At 50.8% G+C, this 19772-nt stretch overlaps 11 protein-coding genes across 11 annotated transcripts; 9 read left to right on the top strand and 2 right to left on the bottom strand.

Moving 5' to 3' along the window:
• Positions 1-164: 164 nt before the first annotated feature.
• On the top strand, positions 165-715 carry CPAR01_12072 (uncharacterized protein; the record flags this gene model as incomplete). The annotated part of the gene is made up of 3 exons (XM_060496330.1): positions 165-334; positions 383-537; positions 588-715. The coding sequence occupies 3 exons, from the start codon at positions 165-167 to the stop codon at positions 713-715; spliced, it is 453 nt and encodes a 150-aa protein (XP_060345115.1).
• A 1845-nt stretch (positions 716-2560) lies between these two features.
• On the top strand, positions 2561-4645 carry CPAR01_12071 (FAD binding domain-containing protein; the record flags this gene model as incomplete). The annotated part of the gene is made up of 4 exons (XM_060496329.1): positions 2561-2991; positions 3056-3461; positions 3511-4413; positions 4472-4645. 4 exons carry the CDS (start codon positions 2561-2563, stop codon positions 4643-4645), a joined length of 1914 nt encoding a protein of 637 aa, XP_060345114.1.
• A 153-nt stretch (positions 4646-4798) lies between these two features.
• Positions 4799-6005, bottom strand: CPAR01_12070 (uncharacterized protein; the record flags this gene model as incomplete). The annotated part of the gene is made up of 2 exons (XM_060496328.1): positions 4799-5588; positions 5644-6005. The coding sequence occupies 2 exons, from the start codon at positions 6003-6005 to the stop codon at positions 4799-4801; spliced, it is 1152 nt and encodes a 383-aa protein (XP_060345113.1).
• A 1099-nt stretch (positions 6006-7104) lies between these two features.
• CPAR01_12069 (uncharacterized protein) lies at positions 7105-7614 on the top strand (the record flags this gene model as incomplete). Its single annotated transcript, XM_060496327.1, has 1 exon — positions 7105-7614. The coding sequence occupies one exon, from the start codon at positions 7105-7107 to the stop codon at positions 7612-7614; it is 510 nt and encodes a 169-aa protein (XP_060345112.1).
• A 1985-nt stretch (positions 7615-9599) lies between these two features.
• CPAR01_12068 (endonuclease/Exonuclease/phosphatase) lies at positions 9600-10526 on the top strand (the record flags this gene model as incomplete). Its single annotated transcript, XM_060496326.1, has 1 exon — positions 9600-10526. One exon carries the CDS (start codon positions 9600-9602, stop codon positions 10524-10526), a length of 927 nt encoding a protein of 308 aa, XP_060345111.1.
• A 488-nt stretch (positions 10527-11014) lies between these two features.
• On the top strand, positions 11015-11785 carry CPAR01_12067 (uncharacterized protein; the record flags this gene model as incomplete). The annotated part of the gene is made up of 3 exons (XM_060496325.1): positions 11015-11069; positions 11138-11475; positions 11558-11785. The coding sequence occupies 3 exons, from the start codon at positions 11015-11017 to the stop codon at positions 11783-11785; spliced, it is 621 nt and encodes a 206-aa protein (XP_060345110.1).
• A 642-nt stretch (positions 11786-12427) lies between these two features.
• CPAR01_12066 (uncharacterized protein) lies at positions 12428-13652 on the top strand (the record flags this gene model as incomplete). Its single annotated transcript, XM_060496324.1, has 5 exons — positions 12428-12541; positions 12593-12692; positions 12800-13286; positions 13339-13388; positions 13441-13652. 5 exons carry the CDS (start codon positions 12428-12430, stop codon positions 13650-13652), a joined length of 963 nt encoding a protein of 320 aa, XP_060345109.1.
• Positions 13653-14040: 388 nt separating this feature from the next.
• CPAR01_12065 (uncharacterized protein) lies at positions 14041-14296 on the top strand (the record flags this gene model as incomplete). Its single annotated transcript, XM_060496323.1, has 2 exons — positions 14041-14098; positions 14166-14296. The coding sequence occupies 2 exons, from the start codon at positions 14041-14043 to the stop codon at positions 14294-14296; spliced, it is 189 nt and encodes a 62-aa protein (XP_060345108.1).
• A 250-nt stretch (positions 14297-14546) lies between these two features.
• On the bottom strand, positions 14547-16187 carry CPAR01_12064 (iron transporter; the record flags this gene model as incomplete). The annotated part of the gene is made up of 4 exons (XM_060496322.1): positions 14547-14774; positions 14836-15552; positions 15606-15775; positions 15842-16187. 4 exons carry the CDS (start codon positions 16185-16187, stop codon positions 14547-14549), a joined length of 1461 nt encoding a protein of 486 aa, XP_060345107.1.
• Positions 16188-17009: 822 nt separating this feature from the next.
• Positions 17010-18133, top strand: CPAR01_12063 (fungal specific transcription factor; the record flags this gene model as incomplete). The annotated part of the gene is made up of 3 exons (XM_060496321.1): positions 17010-17051; positions 17093-17234; positions 17298-18133. 3 exons carry the CDS (start codon positions 17010-17012, stop codon positions 18131-18133), a joined length of 1020 nt encoding a protein of 339 aa, XP_060345106.1.
• Positions 18134-18187: 54 nt separating this feature from the next.
• On the top strand, positions 18188-19344 carry CPAR01_12062 (fungal specific transcription factor domain-containing protein; the record flags this gene model as incomplete). The annotated part of the gene is made up of 2 exons (XM_060496320.1): positions 18188-18978; positions 19083-19344. Coding segments are annotated over 2 exons (1053 nt in total), but the record flags the coding sequence as incomplete, so codon positions are not given.
• Between the last annotated feature and the right edge of the window lie 428 nt (positions 19345-19772).

Below are 19772 nucleotides of genomic sequence, written 5' to 3'. Positions count from 1 at the left end.
TGATCTTAAGCACGAGATAGCCTAAGGACCGGCAAGGTGATATCTTTTAAGAGCTACGTTCTGGATGAATTGTCCCATACCTTGATGCAAATCCCAGTATTACCTCAAGATCTTATGGCAAAGTTTGCTGAATTTTCAACTGTTGGGTTCAACAGCACTTGGTCATGGGTAGTCATAAGCCGGCTACCGTGATGTTGAAACGCTGCCTAAACTCTCACCTAACGTACCCATGCGATTATGATCTAGGCCGTCGGCATGATGAGTTCGGCATCCTCGAAGACAACCGGCGCTCCTTTGCCCAATACTTGAACTGTGTCGGCCTTGGTGCCGCCCCGTAGCGGTTCTTATGGCTACTGTAGGCAGATGTCTACTTGCGCCGAAGCCTAGAGGGCAAGACAGCTTGGGACTCCCCGAACGTGGGTCGCAAGTCTAATCCACCTCAACCTCGCATCTCAGCTCCAGATGCCGGCGGGGAAAGGTCTGACATGCAAGAACCTCGTCGGAAGGTCCCTAGTTCCCTCCGCCAGCAAGGGACGGGTATCCGGACCGTGACTTTATTCGTCCACATACGACTTCCGGATGTAAAGGTCGCTGTCGCCGCCGACTCTACCCCACGCTTTCCAGCAGGCATCCACAACATAGCTCGCCTGACCCCGCCGCCGACGACGATGTGGTGTCAGCGGCAGCAGCGTCGAGCGGAGCAGCGGAGCCATGAACTTCCTGATGACTATATCGAGGTCTACGGATAGTCTAGTATACGGACGTAAGATTCGGATCTTCCATTCGTCAGCCACAGCCTTTTCTAGGGCGCCTGGTCCCATATTGGCCCCAACCTCTCATTTGCCTCATGTTAGCCTAGCTGTCTATTCGGAACCCCGAGTCAGGATTATGACCCGAACCCGAATACTCTTGGCGAAGTTTATTCGAGCTTGATTCTGAACTGTACCGGCCGAAGGCTTGGCTTCAGCCTTCGGCGTCACTTGCTTCGGTCTCTCCGCTGAGTCCTCTTCGGCCGTTAAACTAACACACCATGCGAACATGAGGCCGTACGGCAAGCCTTCAGGGTCGCCAGAGCCAGCTAAACTATTTAGTTTGTTATCCCGACTGAGACTACGGACCATCCCTCGAGAAGCGCGTGCCCGCTGTAAGCCATCCCGCAATTCTTTGTTCCGTTCCTTATCCTTTGTCCGTCAGCCGTTGGACTCGTCGCACTTGCGCTACGGTAGGTAAAATGAAATGACTCGGCCCGCTCCAACGCTCCAACTAACAAAGGCCGTCCAGCACTCTATTGACGCCCGTAATGTCGATCCTCGTCGCGCAAAACATGGAATTTCGAAATTGGGCAGATAACGACAATATCGTATTCTTCTGTCTTCGCGAGTTGCTGTTTGGAATTGAGTGTAACGATCAAGCTTCTCGACTCGAGAGCTTCTCGAAGCATGCTGCAATGCTGCGCTGTCAAGGGTCTGCCGACTTCCTGGTCCCTCCGACTCGGCATTGTGCCGTGCGCTGGTTGGCGCCGCTAATATGGAAAAGGTTGTGCCGAGCGGCTCGGCATACTGTACCAGGACATGGGGACCTGTGCCATCCAGTTATCGACCCAAATTTGGGAGTGGACTTCGGATGATGCGACCCCCAGCTTCCGCGCAACTTACATACACTAGATTAAGAGAATTGCCTGCCGGAAGTCCCACTGAACGGATACAGACTTGAAGCTTCTCTAAGCTTCGCTAAAGCCGTGGTGACGTTTGTGGAATTCGGGATTTGCCCGTGTCTTACCCCCACAACTTTCGCAACTGACTGAAGTTTGATTGAGTCCAGCTCGACCCCTGCGTTCACGATCCGCGCTTCTCTCCCTCGTCGTATACCCCTTGTCTAAGCAATATTTTAGTGAAAACATATCTGGAGAGTTTGGCTCTGACGCCTCCCTGGAGAGACGAGAAGCTCGCATTCTACGGATTAATGTCCATTGGCAGACTTGCAGGTATCCGTCATAGAACGCTAATTCTTACCCCAACGTCTCTCGGCAGGTTGCCACAGCCACTGGCGTTGCTCCAAGTCATGGAACTGGACCCCGACTAATCGCATGATCTTAACTCGCACCACGCCGTCGATGCTACTATACGTGCTAGCTATCCACACTCAGTTATCGCTTCGATTCACTTGTCGCGACAATTTTCTTCCTCCTTTGAGTCTCCCGTGCCGCCGATGTGGCTGACACAGCAATCAGATGGCGGCTAATACCAAGACCCCCCTCCCCTGCTGACACCTTACCCTTCCCCACCACCCGTTTGACTGCTCGGCTACTGAGAACTTGAGAACTTGAGGTTCGGGGATGGGCCTTCTTTACTCTGTCTTTCACTCGGAGAAACAACTTAGATCTCACTACCGATCCTCCCTCCCAAGAGACTAACAACTAGCTTCGCTGCAGTACAACGCAGGCCATGCAGCTAGGTGATATTCGCCTCTCACACAGCGAGGGAGAGAGCTTCGCGCCGGTGTCTTGCGTCTCGGCGACCACACCGAGTAAATTAGTGTCAAGCTCGAATCCGAATACAAAATGTCCAAGAGGAGCACGACCTTGGAGCAGCTTGCTTTCGAAGCAGGCCAGCGACCATTAGTCGACAGCAGCAACAGCAACGACGACTACGATCGGACGGAACCGCAGAAGTCTTCCAGCAAGATGACCCGGACTTCGATGGCCAACGTTCTGCTTCTGGCGTGCCTTTCTTGGGTTGTCAGTGCGATTTCAACGCCCAAGCTCGTCGCGTACGAAGAGAATGGGAAAAAGTACGAGTGCAGATGTTCTCCTGCCGACATTTGCTGGCCCAAGGCCGATGCTTGGAGTAAACTGAACACGACCGTGGGAGGAGCTCTCCTTCAGCATATCCCACCTGCTGCAGTCTGCTACAACACGTATCGTGGCATCGCGACTTACGATGCTGCCAAGTGCGCCGAAGCCACTGCAAAGTGGACGGATGAGAGATGGCAGTGAGTCTCATCTATGACGCAGAGCTGTCGAGAGTCAAGCCCAGAACTAATGGCGAACTATCAGAATCTCTCAACCTGCATCGCAGCTGTGGACGTGGGGAAGCAACAACACTTGCGAACTGACCACAGATCCCACAAAGACTTGCGCTCTCGGCAACTACCCTGAGTTCGTCATCATCGCCAAGACGAAAGCTCAGGTCAAGGCTGGCGTGGAATTTGCGAAGTCGAACAACTTGCGCCTCGTCATCCGCAACACGGGCCACGATTTTGAGGGAAGAAGTGCTGGTGCTGGATCCTTGGCTATCAACACTCACAACTTCAAGGACATCTCCTTCATTGATTCATACAAAGGCCCCGGAGATTACAAGGGGCCTGCCATGACTATCGGTGCTGGAGTTCAAGGCTACGAGATCTCGAACGCAGCTCATGCTAGAAACCCACCCCAAAATGTAGTTACCGGCGAATGCGAGGTAAGCCTGGAACAACCCATCTTCCGTTATTTGACTAACGATTCTCAAGACTGTAGGAGTTGCGGGTGGTTTCATGGGAGGTGGTGGTCACGGTCCCTTGAGCGGCAACTATGGCTTCGGCGCGGACCAGGCGCTCTCCTTTGAAGTCCTCACCGCAGCCGGAGACTTTGTCACAGCCAACGCCAAGTTGAACTCTGATCTATACTATGCTCTCAGGGGAGGCGGCCCGGGAAACTACGCGGTTGTCTTATCCGTCACTGTCAAGACATACCCCGACACCATTCCCGGAGCAGCGCTCTTCTTGAACGTCAACGCTACTACTGGCGCCAACTTCGACCAAGTCACCAAGGCTGTCAACAAGCTCAACGCGCTCGGAAACCAAATGGTTGACAACGGACTCTACGGCATCTATGAGCTATACCCGCCAGCGATCGGACCAGCACTGCACGTGCAGCCAATCATGGGAATGAACAAGACTGCCAAGCAGCTCACAGCTGTCGTTCAGCCGCTTCTCACGTACCTCGATACCGAAAAGATCCCGTACGACTTTGGAGTCAAAGAGTATCCCAACTACTACACGCTCTTCCACGACATCTTCGAACCCGAGCGCGCGGCCCAGAACGGTCTGACGGGTGGCTGGGTCTTTACCCACGACGACATGGCTAGCAATCAGCCAGCCATCGCTGAGGCCATTCAACTTGCGCTGGCACCGGCCCCGAACCAGTTCGGCATCGTGATTAGCCACTTTTTCGATCCGGGAAGTAACGAGAAGAAGTCCGAAAGCGCAACACACCCTAAGTGGAGAGGCGCGACCATGCGAACCATGGCTATCCTGCCGCAGGCCCTGGATGCCACCTGGGCGACGAAGCTGGCTCTCAATGATCTGATGGTCAACACCATTACCGAAAAGTTCAAGCAGGCTGGTCCTAACGGCCTTGCATACGTGAATGAGGTAAGCTAGTCATCCCCCTGTACTACATACTACAATAAGTACTAATGTGCGTGGACAGAACTATGCCTTCATGAAGAACTGGCAAGACGCCTTTTGGGGCCCGATCTACCCTAAGCTGGCGTCAATCAAGAAGAAGTGGGACCCCAACGGCGTGTTCTTCTCTTGGTCTACACCGGGCAGTGAAGATTGGAGTGTTGTTGACTACGCGAACCGACTTTGTAAAGCGAAATGATTGAAGCGTTTTTGAAGAATCGACTTGAACTTGGAGATACCACTTATGATGATATTGGATGAGGATACTAGATTCTTAGATCTCATGATAATACATGTAATGAACGCAATGACATCGCTGTGTCCGTCGATCTCTCTCTTTATGACGTGAGGCTCATTCGTTCCAGATGACAGCGCTGAGTCCATCCTCTTGATTCACAGTCCCTGGATTGCCGACCTTGAGAGTTGCAAGAAGCTTCCCCAGTCTACCCGAAGTGGCGTTTCTTTCCACAACCGCAACGTTGGCACTTGTCTGTCCACCGATAGCCACCATAGTTCCGGCATTGTTGATTGCGAAGGTTCGAGGGAAGAATGAATAAGCACTTGTTGTCTCAAGATATGTGATCAGGCCTGTCGAAGGGTCGATTACGTAGGCCGTGATGGAATCTTGTTGTGTTCCGAAAGATTGATCATTCCTGTTCGAGGTGTACACAAAGTTATCTCTGATGTGAACTTCGGCTGCCTTCGAACCAACTGGCGCAGCCTTTCCGGGAGGAAATGTCGACAGGGTCTGCTTCTTCGCAAGAACAAGGCAACCGGTTGCCGGGTAGGTAACCGACCAAGACGTCACAGAGTTGGATAACTCATTGACGGTGAACAGAAATGTCGTATTGCCTTGTGTTCTAAACGCTCCATGGCGAGGTCCGTCTCCGGGTCCAGTCGAGAAAGAGGGACATTGAGTCAAAATGCCTGACGATCCGATGCTGAAGACACGGATAAAATCGGCTCCCAAGTCCGCAGAAAGAAGATATTTTTCGCTGGGATCGGTGAAGACAGAGTGAGGGTGAGGTCTATCCTGTCGAGATGGCACTGGCCCTGATTGAGACATGTTGAATGTCAGTTTCTGTAGGGGTTGACCTGTACCGCCCAACGGGAGTCCATAGGTAGATATTGTCGATGCATCGCTACAACATAGTTAGTCTAGAGTATGTCTCGTGAGAAATGATCTAGTAATCATACTACTGTGCTGTTGCGATGTAGCCATTGCCAGATCCATAGAGCGTACTATGAAGCTCGCCTCCGGCTGTCTGAACTTGCGCCTTCGATATCAAACTTCCATCGCCTGCGACAGAGAAGCTTTTCAGAAGTGGCTGGCCCCATTGTACTTCATCCGGGATATAGACAATTTTCGACGCGGGGTCAAAGTCAAGCCATGCTGGCATGCGGTTCCCAGAGCTGACTGTACTCGCAATAGTGAGTTGGTTTGTTGACGATAAGTTCAGTGTGTAGAGTTGCCCGCTATAGTGCGAGGCAATCAGGGTCGCCCCAAGAGCTCCTCGGAGAATTGTGAGACAGACGAGGAGACCCGATGTGTTTCCCATTGTGCTAAGTTTCAAGTTTTGGTTGGGAGAACTCGGTCCTTGGCGTTCACATTGTGGTGGGCTTCGGTTCTTGACTGTTTTAAGTTTCCTGACCATCGACGAGCGCCACTGCCGGCCCAGTTCCGAAGGTCTTGCAAACTCGCGTTTGCAAATTTACCCGACACAAGCAGCCGCGACAATGCAACAGTGTGAAGCCCAAAAGCGTTGGTACTTGTTCCATCCAGAGACAAACCCGACTAGCGCATCCTCCGAGATGCCTGATAAGGTAATGTCACGGAGCCCAGTACCGGGGTGCCAGGACAACGAGGTGAGGTGAATTGACCATAGCCAAAAAGCGGCTAATTGCAGATCACAGTTCTTTTTCACTATGTTCAAAACACAATAGCATAACGGCACAAAGGCTTACAAGGCATTATAATTCCAACCTTCATTGCGTCCGAGCCGCAGACATCGCTTGACTTCTGTAAACATGAAGCGAGGCTTTGCCAATGAAACTTCAGGTGACTAGATTCACCTGGGCCATCTATTCCAGGCCGAATCAACCTCATTTACCAAGCAGCCTACCTAAACAGTGTGAGTCACTAAAACACATCAAACTTTCAAAGTTCCGGGAGCCGCACTTTCCCCGTAACAAGGTGCCTCATAAGCTGATATGTCGCAGACACCGGAGTAATGTGTTTCCAGACGTCTATGTCGGCTGGTGTTGTTTATTAATCGCGAGAACAGAAAGTCGCCTCCCTCGATTTCATTCCGCTTCTCGACGGCCTTACCATTTGAGCCTGACACTAGGTACCCATCAAGATCGCATTAGAAACCACCTCCTTACCAAATGGGATCACCAAAATGCTTATCCTGACCACAGGCTGTCACTTCTAAGCCTGGCGAATAGCATTCATTTACCTGGATGAAGCCTTACGGGATGGCAGAGGCGTGTTCGATGTTGTAGAGCAACTTCACATCCGAGGTTGGTCATTTGGCCACGGAGACTTGAGCTTCAACCGGTAAGGTCATTAACTACGAGAAAGTATGTGGTTGAGAAGATGAGCTAAGAATGAAAAGAACCCTAGACATATATTATCTCGCTCCGCTGGCAGCCGCCATGTACCGCTCCTCAGACAAGGGCGAGGGCGAGTTCGCGACGGCAGATGATTTTGATGGATTCTATGCAGAGCACCACGGGCTGCTCGACGGGAATGTCTGGCGAAAGTACTACTCACTTGCTCTCTTCGCGCAGCTAATATCAGCTCGCTTCTACCGGCTTCCCGACTTGCAGGATCTACCAGATTCAAGTGACCCTCTTGCGCAGCCACGGCACAAGGGAAATGGCCACCTGACGAAGCTTCCGCGGTGGGCACATAACGTTGTGCGCACCCATCGACGTCAGTCATCCCTTCCCGTCGAGACCATCACTCAGATAGCCCTAGCTACTCTCGAGCAGACCATCGCACGCTTGCGAGAGGACTATGTAAGCGTCCAGCCGTACTCGGAGACTCAAGCTCGCTTCTGGCTCAACTACATGAACATAGGATGCCCCGGAAAGCAATTGAAGGAGACATGGAACCACAACGAATTTGGTATCTCCGTCACGCAGGGACGTTTTGACATGTAGGCTTGGGAAAGACACTACTCGCGTAAGTGATGGTAACCTGTTCACATGCCGTATCTTGAGCAAGACTTGAACGGGACGCGTGAGAGCAAGATCAGCTGGTGTGGGGTGGCCGGGCGGTGGGGTGGGTGAACAGGGGCGCAGCAGAGGGTGGGAGCCGGAGGTAGGGAGCGAAGAGGAGGCTGCGTTTCTGGCGGCTGTTATGATGAAGGAGACAGAAGGAATCGACATGAAAGACTTGGACTTTGGAGTGCGATCGCACATTCTTCTTGGAGTAATGTGCTCTGCTTTTGATGTCGACAAGGGACAGCAGGTGGAAGAGGTTGAGCGTCGGCTTGGTTGCTGCGGGCAGGATTGATGAGAGCAGGGCCGAGCAGTGGATTCGAGAAGTTCTGATGGTCATGAAGCCATACTTGTGTATGAAAGATGGACAGTCTGACTTTGAAGAGAATAGGGGTGAGCTTCTGCGTCAGATTCTGGTAGAGAATGGGCAGATACTAGCAAGATGGAAGCTTTCGGACTCTTCCAAAGAATATAGTTCCGATCTTCAACCAAGGAAGTAGAGCTAGGGCGCTATCTCCAAGTCATGATTCAAGTCTTGCGGCCCTAAAGCAAGCGACTACCTGACTGCACACGGGATGTACAGAAGTCTGTGGTCAGCTGCAAGCAGCTCCGGGGATGGGTGGAATACAAGATGTCTACTTAGGATCTGGACATGCCATAATCCATCACACCGCGCTTCGAAAGCTTTAAATGAGGGTTTGACGGAGAAGGGTCAGGTTTACAAGCGACCCTTCACCAATTGCTGTAGATATTGGAGGGCCGTCTGACAATCTCGCATACCACCGAGTAGCTCGAGAATACACAGGAATGTGAGAACATTCAGGCTCTCAATGAAATAGAAACCCACACAAAGGTCAGTCGTAGGGTTGGCAATGCTGAGAATAACAGCTTGCGCGCACTACAGGAGACTATCAAGTAGCAATTGGCAAACGAACAGATGAAGTCATTTATGAACTCCCGGTACCTAGTTGACAAGCCCCTGGAGACAGACTGGTATCTTCAAGTTGAGATCCATCAGTTCACTTGTCATTGAGGCTTCCGCCGGCTCTTCGTCATACGCACACCGTAGGAAGAGGTCCACAGGATGTATTGGGGGCAAGAACTTCGGGAGGCTGCAAAAACATCAAGCCCGCGGTTTATTCAGATGAGATTTTCCGTTATTCACTTTCCTCGGAGCATAAGGCCGGCCTGATACTTTGAGTTTTGTTGAATTTTGGTTCATTCAGGAGAACAATACCTTGCATATACGGCACGGGCGGTAATACCGAGTGGACAGATGAGAGGAAGGCCACCACTGTAGGCAAAACCGGCCACGGAGTACAAGTAGGGAATGTTCTACTTAGTCGAGGTTTATGTAATGAGTCCTGTATTGCTAGCGCGGTAGTTCGTCCGGTCTTTTCTTGTAGGCGTCTATTTCTACTTTCGGCGCTCTTTAAAAAGAAGACTCTGAGACGGCCACTGTCAATACCAGACTGGCGTGGGAGGCCGTGTGGCTTGGCTCTTAATAGGCTTGCCATTAAGGTTACTTGCGACCCCTCTCTTTGCAAGGGAGGGGGCATGTATCTGGCAGATCCCGCCCAATATGACATCGCGCCTCTGGGCAAGCAGCGGCTAATGATCCTTATTCGCATAATTATCCGCGTCTCAAGATCAAATTCAGCGTGGATGCTACCCACGTGTTGATTTGGCGTTCGCGAGGGGCACTGCACCCCGCGGGACGTTAACGTCTTGGAGGGGACCCATGTCAATCCTGTATTCAACTGCCTTATTGGGCTGTGCTTCGTAGCTTCGGTCGTCTTTCTCGCGATGGACAGGGAAACATCATTGAAGTATATAAGAGGCAGTGGTAGGTGTTGTGGTTCGAGATTTGTGATCAGCACTGAGTCTTGTTGCTCTTACCCCAGTCATTCGTTTCTTGCTTCAAGATGCAGATCAAGACCATTCTCGCACCCATTTTCCTGGCGAGATTAGCTCTGGCTCAGGGTCTCCCCATTCGCGTTGCCTCTTTCAACATTCGATACGACGCCGGTTCACGCGAATCCGGCGAAAAGCCGTGGTGGGATCTCCTCTGCGGAATCTCCAAGGACCGCTGCCGCCAGCCCCATGTCATCGACGCAATCAAGAGCATAGGCACCAATGCACCCACAGGCGCCGTCACCGTCATCGGCCTGCAAGAGGTACTCGATAACCAGCTCAACGACATCCAGGACGGACTCGGCTCCGGCTGGGCACATGTCGGCGTCGCCCGCGACGACGGCAAGAAGAGCGGCGAGTACAACCCCATCTTCTACCGCACCGACGCGCTCAAGCTGCTCCACGAAGAGACAAAGTGGCTCTCACCGACACCCGATACTGTCTCGTCTGGCTGGGGAGCCGGCAGTAAGCGCATCGTCACCATTGCTGTCTTCGAGCATACTGCCAGCGGAAAGAAGTTCATCCACGCCAATACGCACTTGGATAACGTCAGCTCCCAGGCTCGAAGCGAGGGAATCAAGGTCGCTGTGTCCAAGATTCAAGCTGTGCAGACAACATACGGTCCCTTGGGTGTTTCGCTTACCGGCGACTTCAACTCTGACCCCAACGGTGATGGGTATAAGGCGTTGACAGGAACCGGTTTCATGGAGGAGTTGTATAACATGGCTACGCCTGAACAGCGCATCGGCCCCAATCAGTTGACGTACACAACCTTCGATACGACCAAGCAGGGAAGCCGCATCGACTTTGTCTGGCTTGGGCCTAAAGATGCGAAGAAGTACTCGGTCCAGCGATACGAGATCCAGAACAACCTGGTCAATGGCATGCTCATCAGCGACCACAGACCCGTAGTTGGAGATGTCACCTTGTTATCCTAGTCTCTCAGGCAATGTTTAGCTTTACGCAGTAATTGAGTCTCGATACCCAAATCCTACCAAATGTTTCTATATCTGGATCGCCGACTGTCATGAAATTGCAACACTCCATCGAGTGCTCGTTGCGGCAACCGTACTCAGCTTGACGCCAGCCTGTGTCCCTGATGTGCGTAAGGAGGGCGGTCTCCGAGAAACAGCACAAAAGCAGTCATTCGATGCTTTGTGCCCAGCTTTCGCGGAACATCCATGCCGCAAAATACGATCATGTCAGTGCATAGTACGTCATAGTGCCTTGAGCGATGGCTCAGTCGAGAACTAGCTTCAAACAATAACACTTGAGCTCATAAGGTCTCACTTCCCCGCTTGTGGCGTTTGTGGCATTTCTCATTCTTGAATAAAATACTTTTGGATTTCAATACATCAATTAGACCTTGTTGATCTACAGGCAATTCAGCCCTCGACAGCTTTTGCATTAGCAAAAATTTGCCGAAATGGCTGTGCATGACTTCAGTAAGGAACAGAGAGACGGTTTCGATGATCAGCATCGTGAGCTCAAAGTTGGTCAAGTCTATCTCCATCCCTAACATACAGGTAGTGCTCTATGCAGCTGACAGGACATATGGTCATCAAGGACATCTTGCGAAGCAAGGCAGGCGCCGAAGCTGGAGTTACCGTAAAGAGATTTGATGTGGCGATCTCTGAGTTTGCTTGGGAGCAGGTGCCATTGGCAGACACCCAGAGAGCTCTAGGTGAGGCAATTCATCTAGCCAACGACAGGAAATTCAGCAACATATATGAAGAATTTCTTAACGCCCCTCTTGGGTCTGAAAAAGAAGAAGCTAGAGCTAGAGATTTGCTCTGCCAGGCCCATGGCATTTCCACAACATCTTACAGACCAAGGAAAGATTGGGAGCTGGTCAGGGCAGCACCATTCATTGCGTTGCAAGCAGATGTGAGTTTCTGAAGTTCACAGAGTCAGACATTGTTGTATTATGTTGATAATGGAAGCTTAAACTAACCCACAATCACGACAGTCTTATTGGAAAGACTCGCCCGAGAAGGTGTTACAGCTCGCCACCAGCCTGCAGGATAAGGGAGATAACTACGCTGAAAGTGGTCGCGCTAGAACTATGGATCTCGCAGCATCCGAGACCACGGGGAAATTGACAGAACTTCTGTCTCAATACTATGAATTATACGATCAATCTGAAGCGGTGGTTCAAGCTAGAAGAGCTCGGGGGACGACTTATCCTTGGAACTAGGTCGTTACCAAGAGTCTGGTACGCTTGGTCTCTCCACTTTGAGCTCCTAGTCGTCTATCCAACCCCCTGTGGCGGATCCTTTGTATACACCATGCATGTGACACCTCACTCAGCGACTCATATGCTACCTCTCAGTCTTCTACAAATTTGGCAACTAAGTTCTCAAATACGCAATTTACTTAGCAAGCTGAGAAGCAGCCCAAAGACACGTTCGTTTAGGTTGGAAAGCCAACTGCCTATTTTCGCTTGTTTTGAGAAGCAAAATCCGACATGGCCCCATCAATAAAGACCTGCAATAGTTGTCGCGCGCAGAGGATAAGCGCATGAGACACCGCTATTTGGACCCTGTGACCAACTACGCGCCCACTAAAAGCGCAGAAAGCCTAACCGAGTTACCCGCATGCCGATGACCGCTCAAAGCGCCGCCGTCTGAACACAGTCACACGAGATGACTCAGCGGAAGATAACGGAATAGTTTTGTTATCGTCATGGATAACTATGCGCCCTGCTGCTGCTCGCGACACTCTGCAAACTTATCTCTCTTGGGGTTGATATTTTCTTGGTGGGTTTGCTACTTGCTTCGATGTATACCGATGTATTCTTTGGTCTGACAACTTGACTTAGCGCCTCTCGTTCTTCACCATGGCCGCCGTCAATTTGGGACGGCCTGCGTCACTATCGCAGAGCCCTATCTCGCGGGATGACGCATCAGAGATACTCGGCAGCATTAGCATGGCTGCCTTTCTCTGCCTCTTGGTATATCTCACTGTTCACAGCAGTTCTGGGAAAATATAATAACAGGTTTAGATTCCACAACTTGCCGCAAACTACAAGTTGAAGAGCGCAGACAGCTTATCTATGGCATTTCTGTTCATCTGGCTTTTGGGGGATGTTACCAATTTACTAGGTAAGACCACACGCATAAGCCCAGCCAACCTGATCTCGGGATATGTTCTTCCGAGCAGTCTCTCAGATGCATGTGCAGACCACATGTACTCACCTGGCACGATACAGGCGGTTTGGCGAACGGCATCGCGCCCGCAAGCATAGCCGTGACAACATATCTCTGCTTTTCGGACTCTACACTCATTTGCCAGTGCCTGTACTACAACTCAAAACGTCGGATTCAAAACTTCGTACAGCCCGGGACGCCGAGATCGCAATCTCCCGAGCGACGACCTCTTCTCGAACCCGCAGACTCTTCTGAAGACGTGAACTCAACGGGCCACTACCAAATTGCCTCTCCCGGTTCGAATCAAGTTGTGGACAAGGATGAGGAGACCGACATTAGCACTGTACGCACTCTGCACGACTGGCGGTTTAACGCGGCATGCCTTGCTATGGTCGCTATTCTGGGAATCTCGGGATGGTTCGTGCTTCGCCAGTTTGGTTTGCTTGGCGACGAGAGTCCTCCTGGAGCAGTGAGCGTTACTGAGTTGCCAGGCATTTCCGAATCGGTTGGCTCAGCATTAGGAGTCATCGGCGCGATCTGCTATCTGTGGTATGTGGTGATGAGCTTGCAAAATGTTGCACCAACTGACCTAGGCATGCAGTGCCCGGATCCCTCAAATCATTAAGAATTACAGGGGAAAGTCATGTGAAGGTAAGTTTACCCCCCTACTGCTTGTGATTCCATATGATCTTAAACTTAACAGGTCTTGCGCCGCTGTTCCTGCTGCTGTCCATTACCGGAAACCTGACGTATGGAATGAGTGTCATTGCGTACAAGCAAGACAGAGAGTATTTGCTTACCAGTCTCCCGTGGCTGATGGGCTCGCTTGGAACGATCGTGGAAGACGGCATTATCCTATTTCAGGTCCGGCTTTACGCGCGTATACAAGAGCCAGTAGAGTCAAGCAGCTTATGATTCTACTCAACTTGGAATGGAAACCCACATATCATGATTTTGTACGATCTTGGCGAGAACCTAAAGATATTAATCTCATGACTAGTCAAGCGACTTGGGTCTTACAGTTTGACGCATTGCCGTTGTTTCTCGGTATGAGCTTTATGACAAGAGCAACTTTCGGCCGAGTTGTAATATCTGTAGGAATAATGCAAACATTCTATCAGCCTACGGCCATCCAAAATAAGATTTAAGGCAACGTTGGTCCCCCTGAGGTGATGAGCAATTCCTCCTGTAGTCTCATCAACTCTTCTCGCCTTTTTTCTCGCTTCGGAAACGCACCAATCTCTCATTTTCCACCTTCGTTTTCAAAATCTCAACTTAAAGTTAAACCCGATAGCCGCCTAACATGCGTATCATTGCCTTTGCTGCTGCTGCGTTAGCCTTCGCCATGCCCATTTCTCTACGTGATTCCCGTCAAGGATTTTATTAGTGATGCGTCGTGAGTCTGCCCAACTAACATCGAATAGGCTGGTGTCTGCGCGGCGTTTGGTGTCTCCTCTCAGAACGGAGTTATCAAAGACTGCACCTCCGGAAGTTGTATCGGCAAGGTCGGAGAGTCCTGCACTCAATCCCTCGCAGGACCCGTTTTGTGCCCTGTTTGATATTTTTGGGCAGGGGAAGAGCCTGGAAGTTATGTCTGAGGTGTCCAACAGAACCGTGTAGTTCTGCTGCGGCATCACATGTGACCGGCAAAGACACTTTAAAGTCTCTCAACATTCGGAAGTCTAGGTTTCTAAAACAAGTAAAAGTCCACAGGAGAACATCCCTGTTCTGTCCATCTCTATTGCAATTACACATAAAATTCTCCTCATAATGCAGTAATATGTTTAGTCAAAGTAAAGGGAGCCAAGGCTACAGTCCAAATTTCTCAAAATGAATTAGATGCCCTCTCCTCTTCCACACGAAGAGCGTGTACGCCAGACTTGCAGAAGTCACGGCCGCAACAGAAACCAGTGCCGGCCAATTAAATTGCGAAGGCCGGAAGAAGATTATTGTCGCCATGTATGAAAGTAGCTCAAACGCATTTTGCCAGGCTGCCTCGACTGTCGAGAATCTGCCACGGCTCTCGGCTTCGACTTCCTGAACTCTCGTGTTAGACGGTTTTACACCAATGACTTTTCATAGGCCGGGAGCTTCTCACCTCTTGGACGATGATTTGAGTACAAAGGTCGAAACCGCGAAGACCAAGACGGCTAATAATGACTCCGATCACGAGGCTGCTTGCCGATATGAGGGAGTTCGGCATAAAGGCCCAGAAAGCCACCAAGCCGCCTATCAGAGGAAGAACCTGGCAATTGCTCATCCAAAGGCCAGCGCGTACTTGTCCAATTCGACCCACGAGCCAAGGCGCAACCCAAGTCGCCAACACCTCGAAAACCACACTGATTGTTCTTGCAATGCCGATGTATGTTGTGTTGAAACCTGATGCGACCAAGTACGTGACCATCTGGCCTCCAAAGCTCAGTACCGTGAGGTATAGTAGAGAGCAGGCAAACGATGGCAAGAATGCGCGATGGCCAAAGTAGAAATTGAAGTCGGATGCGGACTTCTTGATATGGCTCAGGAGCTTCATGCCAGGATTCGCCGATGCTGCCATTGTTTCGGAGGTAGACGTTGGCTTAGACTTAGGCTCCTGCAAATCAGGGTCCTCGTCATAGATCTTGGCAATGGCATAGTACTCGACAGCAACAGAAGCGGTATTCATGGAGAAGTTGACGATAATCGCTGCCTTTGTGGATAATCCGTCAATAAGAGCGATGAACAGTGGCCCGAGTAGTTTGCAGAGAAGATCGATGCGGCGCATCTGCGCATTGAGAATTGCTAGAGCTTCGATGTCACCTTTGGCGATGACAACAACCTAGTGACCCATTAGAGACATTGAGTTGTCCGGTGCAATCAGCTCAAACTCACCCAGTCTTTCTCCACTGAAACCATGTTCACGATGGAGTAAAGCTTTTCGGCACAGGCCATCAATGAGAGGAGCGCAAGCAAAGCCGAACGTCCACAGTCGCCCAACGGCAGCCTAATGAAGAGGACGTAAAATAAGACACATGATGCTGATACTGCAAGTCGTTGGAAGACTGGGCAAAATCATGTCAATATTCAACAGCCTGATGAGTCGTCAATCTACATGCGCCGAGACTCACCAATGGATGCGCGGACAACTTTCAACCGGTCATTGTTATCAATGTACTGTCCAACTGTAGGCGCGAAAACGAGAGCCGATAATCCCCTGGCAAGCGCATAAAGCGACATGGGCAACAGTGTACCCGGAAATATGGTCGCCAGGTACAGCACAGCGCCAAACTCGAACATCCGAGAATTCCAAGTCGAGAGGAAGTGCGATAAGTAGAGCCGGCGTGCGATTCGGGGATCCACCCGGTGGGTTTCGGAGACCGAGCGATCTCCTTGGCCTGCTCCATTGCCGAGAAGCGGCGTCTGCTCGTCGGGCCGGATGGCCTCTTCATCGGGGAGAGACTTAGTGTGCGTCATCGTTCAAAAGGAGAATTGCCCAAAGCCTCGGATTCGAGGATCAGATAAGGATGAGAGAACTAAATAGTTGACTGGGTAGGAACCGGAGAAAGCTTGATAGCTATAGGCCCGGGCAGGGCCGCATCAGATAATATACGGATAGACATCTTAACCTTGACGTGGCGTGACTTCAGATGAACGGTGAGCAGGAATTATTATCTAATAGCTACGCGAAGACGGAGGGAGGTGAAAGCATTCCCGAAGCTCTGCGTTGCAAGCATTTGGGTACGGAAACGTTGAGGTTCCGAACAGGGAGCTTTGCCCTGATTGATGAGTCTGTAGAGTGGGTCGAAGCGACGGAGGTAACACAGGTTCCGCGTCCGTGCCTTTAACTGCTACTTTATGGCACACATCTGTATGTACCCAGATTCTGCTCTAGCAAGTCATCTCTCAAATCTGAGCTGCTTCATTCAACACAGTCTCTAAGCGGCCAATTCTTAACATATGCTGATGCGTCTGATACCAATTCTTTCGAAAGATGGATGTGTCCCCAAAGCTTTGAAATGGAGAACATGGCCATTATCCCGTCTCTTGAATCATGTCCGTCCCATTTTGGTCTAGTGCCCAGCCTCTATGTCAGATGGAGGTAAACCGTTTGTAATCGGAGCCAAACTCTATGCTGAGCCCGCTTAGTCATGATACGAGATCTTTCAAAACCTGGGGCATGGCCACCGACGGAGCTGAGTTTGCTCCGTGTGTCCAAATCGATGCTGTCTTGCACCAACAAGCCCCGGCAGCTTTGCCAGAAGTACCGGCTCTCGGGGAACGCTGATCAATGCCAAAATGCCACCAAAGCGAGCATGCGATATCTGCTATCGTAGAAAGGTGAGGCCGCTGAAGTCACCTGTATTTCAAAGGGAGAACAGACTCAATTGCTGACCTATGTGCTTTGTTATCCCAGATCCAATGTCTTATCCCTGCAGAGGGCCCTCCGTGCGACTGGTGCAGCCATCATGATTCCGAATGCACTTTTCACCGCGATGCGCCACGGAGGAAGAGGAAAGCCAAGTCAGTAACTCTCAACCACTCTCCAAAGGAAGAAAGTCCCTATAATGCGCCTTTGCTGACCAGTAACGGCTCTTTCCCTTAGGGTAACGTTGGGCGACGTCCAAGGCCTCAACAATCGCATACAGCAGCTCGAAGATGCGCTAGCCAAGGCGAACTCGCAGCAACCAACTCAGGCAGACACCCCTAATCAAGGCCAACCAACTCCAGCGATATCCGCATCTGAGGAGATTTCAAACTCAGCATCTGTCCAAAGTCCAATTCAAGCAACTATTCAGAACTCTATTGCGTTTTCCGATGAATCACTCTCTCCACTGGTCTTCTCTCAGACCCCCACCAGTGTGGATGATACTTACACAACACCACCAGTAGATGGGCCCGGCAGCTATGTCGGTCCCAACTGGTTCTTCAGAGGCATCCACGCATTCTCCGAAGACGGGCGCAGATGGATTTCCTCCAAGACTGGTCAAACCATCGATTGGAGTAAACTTCAAATATTCACACCAAAGCCATCGCCTTTCGCGAGGAGACATGCGCAACTTTCGCCAGATCTTTGTCAACTTCCGGATCGAGCTTCTTTAAGAGAGCTTCTGTCGTCGTACTTCATTTCATCTTTCCGCTTAAGATACCCACTCATTGACAAAGTTCTCTTCGAAGAGACAATCTACGAGGCTTACGGAGACCCCGACAATATTTCACCTCTACCAATTCGCCTGGCTGCCCGGGCCTGCGTCTTCGGAGTCGTCAGTCTCATGACGTTACTACCAGACGCTCAGCCTGGTTCCTTAGGGCTAGACGGCAATGAGAGCGCAGCCAGAGCCAGCTATCTTCTCAGTCAACTTGTCGGATATGCAAGCCTCACAACGTTGCAAACAGCCCTGTTACTAGTGAGTCGATCCTAAACATTGGCTTGCAGTAGTTCATGCAATGATCAGCAAACTAAATCTAGAGTCAAGCATGTGCAACGTCTCTTGTGCGGTTATTGGCAAGACGCCGATTCGCTACTACCAGGAGCCTGCCGTACAGTCGGTGCACTCGGTGGGCACCTTTATCAGCCCTCGAAGGCCCTTACAGGAGAGATCCGGCTGTCCGAGAGAAGACAACGGCATATTAGGAACCTCTTCTGGGTTTGCTACATGTCGGATAAAGACTTGTCCCTACGGACAGGACAACCTCCACTACTTGCTGACATCTACTGTGATCTCACCGTCCCAGAAAATTACCTGAGCTCTTACACCTATCTACGTGGTCTTAATGAGTATCTCCACCATTCAGATGCATCAAGTGATGAGGCTCTCACACCGCACTTCTCGGGAGACGCTCAATTAGGGTATCTCAAAGAGAAAGTATATCGGCTACTTTACTCGGCACAAGCCCTGAGGAACAAAGACAATCGACTCTTGATTTCAATCCGGGAACTAGATGACGAGATTGAATGCTGGCGTCTGTCAGTTCCGGTGGACTTTCGGCCAGCTCTCTCAGTCTCGTCAAATACTCTTCTAATAACGCCGGAAACAAAACCACCTCATGCACGACGATATTTTCACCTTCTTCTAGAGTATTGGTACCTGATGATCTACGTCCATACCACAGTCAGACGATATGATGCACATACGATAATTGGCGACGGGGGCCAAGATCTTCACAGGGTCATTCACTCAAGCTATGACTTATCGATGGAAGCCGGCAGATCGACGCTTCGATGCCTGCGAGTGTGTATGAATACCTTCTCCAATGAAGGCTTCTGGTCAGTCATCATATTCCCTTCGGCTTCCTCAAGCATCATTGAACCCATGCACGCAGCCAATATTCTTGTGTGGGTGGATGTCTAGCAACTAATGAAGTTCCTAGGCTGCTGATGTTTTACGCCACCAATGCAGCCATTGCTCTGTTTCTCAATATGATCATACACCCAGAAGATGCAGACGGCCAGCTCGATCTCGAGCTTCTAATTTCGGCCGCTAACGCAATCCGTGTATCAATCCCGCGGGCCTCAACACGTGAAGAAAGTGCGCGCATTCAGAGAACGTCCGACTTCATGATGTGGCTCATGTGGCTCGGTTCATGTGCCATCACCAAGTCGCAGGAAGAGGGATTACAACACGAACTGTGAAAGTCGAGCATACCCGTGGCGGTTTTAAGGAAAGACGCGATTGACAAGATGCCCAGCTCATAAGAAGCGGCTCCCGCTGACAAAGCGGTGAACAAATTCGTACGGAGCGGCTTAGCGAGCCAAGATGTTAGAGCTCCCCTGGCTCTCGTCTCAACAGAGGTTGCAATCCGAATAATTAAGCGTATTTATACTGCAGAACATACGTTCCCGAAAGCTTCGCTCTTACTGGCGGACGGGACCATGCTCAACGATACACCAGATCAAATACGTGCAGGAGTTAATTAAGTTTAGTCGCGATGCAGTGTCATTCCACCCACTTTCCGGAACCCGAGTAATGCTGCCGGAGTCTCGCTCTTAAGCGGTTTCCATGTGGTTACTGATCAATTCGGTAGCGAGGCTTCTTCTAGAGACCCAGCAATCGATCTGTC

The sequence above is a fragment of the Colletotrichum paranaense genome (genome assembly GCF_030867605.1).
Source record: "Colletotrichum paranaense strain IMI 384185 chromosome Unknown Scaffold_10.1, whole genome shotgun sequence".
NCBI classification, from domain to species: Eukaryota; Fungi; Ascomycota; class Sordariomycetes; order Glomerellales; family Glomerellaceae; genus Colletotrichum; species Colletotrichum paranaense.
This window is presented reverse-complemented; position numbering and strand designations above follow the sequence as displayed.